The 5,382-nt window shown below is 39.2% G+C and overlaps 1 protein-coding gene across 1 annotated transcript; it reads left to right on the forward strand.

Annotated features, from left to right (window-relative positions):
• On the forward strand, nt 1-4,193 carry LOC132187347 (O-fucosyltransferase 36-like). The gene is made up of 3 exons (XM_059601634.1): nt 1-1,389; nt 2,107-2,356; nt 3,741-4,193. Exons 1-3 carry the CDS (start codon nt 161-163, stop codon nt 3,915-3,917), a joined length of 1,656 nt encoding a protein of 551 aa, XP_059457617.1. The 5' UTR covers nt 1-160; the 3' UTR covers nt 3,918-4,193.
• The last annotated feature ends 1,189 nt before the right edge of the window (nt 4,194-5,382 follow it).

The following is a 5,382-nucleotide window of genomic DNA, read 5'->3' on the forward strand; positions in this document are numbered from 1 at the left end:
TATACAAATCTAAACAGTCTCGACCAGTCCTGCGTCACGATCTTTCTTCCGAATGAAAACAATGCGCCTTCGCTTAAATCTCCCGTAATTCTTTGTTGCGTTCGTTGTCAGCCAGTCAATCGGCCACGCCGTCAGTTGATTCGGGGAAAGCGAAAGCGAGATGGAGAGAGATTCGTCGTCAGACGAAGAGGAAGACCGCCAGAACCTGATCCCGCAAAACGACGACGTCAAGCACCACCTCCCCTCCCCCCGTCGCTCCGCCTTCCACATCGACGATCTCCACTCCACAGTACGCCGCCGTTTTGCCCTCCTCCACTTCAACAAGAGGTATCTCCTCGCTGTCCTCCTCCCCCTCCTCATCCTCGTCCTCTACTTCTCCACCGACATCCACAGCCTCTTCCCCTCCCACCTCCGATTCGACCGCATGCGCGAGTCCGAACTGCGCGCTCTCTATTTGCTGCGACAACAGCAATTGGGGCTTTTCACGTTGTGGAACACCTCCCAATTGCGCACCGACAACAATTCCTTCGCTCCGTCGACCGCATTGCTCGACGATGTTAAATCCGCCGTGCTCAAGCAAATTTCCTTGAACAAACAGATTCAGCAGGTTCTCTTGTCGCCCCACCGGCCCGCCAACGGTTCCGTGTCCGAGTCCGAAGCCGATTTTCAGGATCCGAGTTTCGGCGCTGGATATGGTTTCAATAGGTGTAGAAAGGTGGATCAGAAGCTGAACGAGCGAAGAACCATTGAATGGAAGCCCAAATCGAATAAGTACTTATTCGCAATCTGCGTGTCGGGGCAGATGTCCAACCATTTGATTTGCTTGGAGAAGCACATGTTCTTTGCGGCTCTGCTCAACCGGGTTTTGGTCATTCCGAGCTCCAAAGTGGATTACCAGTACAGCAAAGTGTTGGATATTGAACACGTTAACAAATGCTTGGGAAGAAAGGTGGTTGTTTCGTTTGAGGAGTTCTCTGAGGCTAGGAAGAATCACATGCACATAGATAGAGTTATATGTTATTTTTCTCAGCCTCAGCCTTGCTACGCGGATGATGACCATATTAAGAAGCTGAAATCGTTGGGGATTTCGATGGGAAAGCCTGAGCCAGCTTGGGTTGAGGATATTAAGAAGCCGACCAAGAGGACCGTTCAAGATGTTCAGTCTAAGTTCGGTTCAGACGACGATGTGATTGCAATTGGAGATGTTTTCTACGCGGATGTGGAGCAAGATTGGGTGATGCAGCCTGGTGGTCCTATAGCCCATAAATGCAAGACATTGATCGAACCCAGTCGTCTTATTATGCTTACGGCCCAGCGTTTTATTCAAACATTCTTGGGAAAGAACTTCATATCACTTCACTTCCGGAGACACGGGTTTTTGAAGTTCTGGTATGTTGTATGTTTTCCCTTTCCCTACTTTTCCAAATGCCGATATGCGTCTCTTAGATTATGATTGACATCATGGAAGTAGGCGATTTTCTTGTTGCTATGCACATTTAACATATGTTTTAATCATGAATCTTCAAATTGTTCTATACCTTTTAGCCTTACCCAGTTGCGCAACTTATTTTCATAATAAAAAAAAGTTCATTCCCCAGGCAATGTGTTTTTAGTAATATAGGGCTGTAAGGTCTGTTGCTGTTTCCAATTAGTTATGAGTGGTGTGTGCTAAGAGATCCTAAGTTCTTATGCTGGGAGGAAAGGCTGCTGTGCACTCTGGAACCATTGGGTGGTAACTTGCATTGTATAATTTGTATGTGCTTAATTTTTATCACAAATATTGCTTTCACTTCCTTAGGTTAGATGTACCCTTTATCCTTGCCTGAGAAAAATGGAACATTTCAGGTTGAGTTAATTAGCTACATAGATTATGTTTGAGCTTCCCTTAAATTGAGATGCGACAACTTGGTGATATTTCACAATTCATATGAATAAGTGATTCATGCTACCTGTAAGTTGCACTTTCAATGATTGGATGGTGGGCTTGTAGCTTTTGAGCAAATGTAACATTTTATTTGCATATAGTGTATGCATGTGTCTGCATATACTTGCTGAGAAAGACTTTACATCTCAGTGCCTCTAATAATTCTTGTTTATTTTTCTTAGCAATGTTAAAACGCCAAGCTGCTTTTTTCCCATTCCTCAAGCTGCGGACTGCATCATTCGAATAGTTGAAAAAGCCAACACACCAGTTATATATCTTTCAACTGATGCAGCAGAAAGTGAAACTAGTTTGCTGCAGTCGCTAGTCGTGCTGAATGGGAAGGCCGTACCACTTGTTAAAAGGCCTCCTCGTAATTCAGCTGAAAAATGGGATGCTTTGTTATACAGACATGGCCTCGAGGATGATTCTCAGGTGAATTATGCTTCTTTCTTTTCCTTTCCATATATTCTTTAGCTTGGGTGATACTTACTAATGGGTGGTGGTATGAGGAACACAAGAGTTGACCCCAACTTTCTGACCCAATGGGGTATAGCCATTTCCCTACCCATGAACCTCTTTATTTAAAGGCGTGATTTGATGCCAATCTTCTGGTCCAACCCTTTAGAGACTTTGGTGGTGGTACTACTTGGCACCTTCTGATTTATTTTTGTCTATTTGAGGGTCTTTATTCAACACATATGGGCCATGTGGGAAAAAGCTATAATGGAGCACCACACTGTTTTTCTTGATTATATTTTACTAATAGATGCACATTGGTCGGCCCTTTTTTACATTTTATGGTCCAAATGATAGAGGTTTATTTTTAATTTTTTAATGTTCTGAATTTGAAGATTCTCTTTGTCTAGCATAAGTTTTTGATAATATAGTTATTCATACAATGAAAGTATACGACCATTGGAACTTTTAATACTTTAGTTTTTCTACATCCTAGATGTTCTAGATTTGTTTGATGGTGGATCAGTGCATGGTCTATTGGTAGCTGTCATTGTTTACCACAAACGATGTTGACAAGACACTGCTTCTAGATTGTGTTTTAGATGTTTTGCATGCTTTTGTACCCTAAATTAAAGCATCTTGATCTCCATGTGACAATCCTATCTGAGCACCTTGATTACTGACTCTCAAAATTCATATTGGGGGACAAGACCTTCTCCATATTGGGCTCGAGTCTGTTGTCACTTGTCGGCCATGAAATAGTGCAAGTCAGTATTTTTTTTTCTTTCTTTCCTAAAAAAAGTGTTGGAGGTGGCGATGGATGGGAGTAAGCACCTAATCAGATGAGACTCCCTCTCTTTGCAAGCCTAAACTTGCGGGCACCAGTCTATTGATCTGAGTGAACAAGGGCAAGAGCATGAGAAGAATTAGAACAGTTGTTTTGTAAGCTTCCTGGCAAGACAACTTGCAGACATTTTTTTGAATGAAATAGAACCACTAAGAAGGAAACAATTATTCTTGACTAGACTACTAAGTATCTTAGGAAGCGGGTGTCCTAGCCACATGGGCCATACGTCACGGCTCACATTTGTGTTGAACAAGCCTCAGTATCTTCGTGTTGCACATAGGATTGGTACTTTGATATCGTACTAAATTTCAATTATGTGCTTAAAACATTTGATTTACCCTGTTGGTCTGGACAGTCTAAAGAAATTATCTGAACCCAATAATCTTAGGAGAGTTGTGATTGCTGCATGATAAACACTATTAACACTTTTAAGTCCTTTTGGCTGTCCTACATGCATTGTCTGGATTTTAAATCCATGTATTTACATGCATTATCTGGATTTTCATCTTGAAGGTGGAAGCTATGCTGGATAAGACAATATGTGCCATGTCTAGTGTGTTCATTGGAGCCCCTGGATCCACTTTCACAGAGGACATCTTGCGACTTCGGAAAGACTGGCGTTCGGCATCTATGTGTGATCAGTACCTCTGCCAAGGTGAAGAGCCAAACTTTATAGCGGATAATGAATGAAGAAGATACAGAAATTGAATTGATATTGTGTGAATTAAGAGGCCATTTCTTTATGCTCCTCTGTTCGATGGTTTGCCCAGAAATTCGTTGACAGCTAGTGTATGATAATAGCATTTTTGTTCTATTTGATGTTTTAACCTCCCCCGAGTATGATTTTTGTGCTGCACATGGTGCTTGTTAATCTGGCTTCGTACCTCCATGTCACACCGAAATCAATATTTGGGTTGTAAACTACTTATTATTGGTGTAAGTAATAGATTTTTTTTGGGTCTTTTACTCTTTTTCCTGGCGAAAGATTGTTGTTGTACGGAAACAAATTTGTACACGAAAACATACAGCAGTTATCAAGGCTAATGTGGCTTAATGGGGTGGGTCATCATTTCATCAGCAGATTAAGCCATCAGACCTGCTAACTGCGCCGGGCTATCAAGAGATTTAATTATCATAGAACAAAGGGGATTTTTGTTGCAGGTTCTACAAGCCAGCGGCTTGTGCAGTAAAACAACCTTTTGAAGGCGCTGGAGTTGTGCATCCTACATGAAAGTAGGAAACAGATCTGGCCACACCCATGACAATAAAAATAAGCAGAGAAACCCCCTTTCTAACCACTATTTTAGTGTCAATGTTTTTTCAAACTATCAGTCGTCTCGATGTATCTTCTAAATTAAATTATCAAGAAATGTTAATATCTCTTAACGCAAACAAAAAGACAAAAATGAATTTAAAGAATTTTTAATAAGACAAAAATATTTTTATAAATTTGAAAAAGAAAAATTTTAAAAACTGATTTTTTTTGTTCTTTCATTTTTTTATAATTTTAAATGAAAACATTGACATTTTTTTATAGTTTAGATGAGACGTGTCAATAATAAATTAATGAGACATTGACAATAGAATAGAAGGATAGTTTAGGAAGATTTATGTACTTTTCTTCAGTTTAATTTAATTTTTTTTTTTTTGAAAAAAAAAAAAAAAAAACATAAAAGTAGTCTCACGCTCAATAACCAATCCATGAGAGTTTGCTTAAACGTGAGAGACTTAATATGGCTGTCATGTCTCACACTTTTTGAGCAAATGAATTTCACAAAAATTCTTTTTACGTTTCTTGTCTAAATTATTAAACTGCAAATTACTGAAAGCTCTAGATACACAACATACCAAACGGAACAACATCAACTCTAATTCAAATATTCAGTTAATTATACTTTAGGAGTTTTTTTTATTTTTTTACTTTTTGAAGAGATAAAAATATTCATCTACGATAACTAACAGGATATTCTCCGAATTGAGATTCCCTAATTTTTTTTTTTAATTTGAAATTCTCAAATTCATTAATCTCAGCCGTTCATCTTATCTAACCGTCTAAAATAAGTCATCTTTTAGCATTTAATGAGAAAACATGACTTATTAAATTCATTGAGGGAAACTTTCTCATTAAATGTGAAAAATAACTTATTTTAAACGC

Source organism: Corylus avellana, chromosome ca7 (genome assembly GCF_901000735.1).
Source record: "Corylus avellana chromosome ca7, CavTom2PMs-1.0".
Taxonomy (NCBI): Eukaryota; Viridiplantae; Streptophyta; class Magnoliopsida; order Fagales; family Betulaceae; genus Corylus; species Corylus avellana.

Bases quoted from the DNA above. Each gene is read 5' to 3' on its own strand.
- LOC132187347 (XM_059601634.1), top strand. From the start codon at position 161: ATGGAGAGAGATTCGTCGTCAGACGAAGAGGAAGACCGCCAGAACCTG. The intron at 1,390-2,106 runs GTATGTTGTATG...TATTTTTCTTAG, and splicing joins CACGGGTTTTTGAAGTTCTG to CAATGTTAAAACGCCAAGCT. The intron at 2,357-3,740 runs GTGAATTATGCT...TTCATCTTGAAG, and splicing joins GCCTCGAGGATGATTCTCAG to GTGGAAGCTATGCTGGATAA.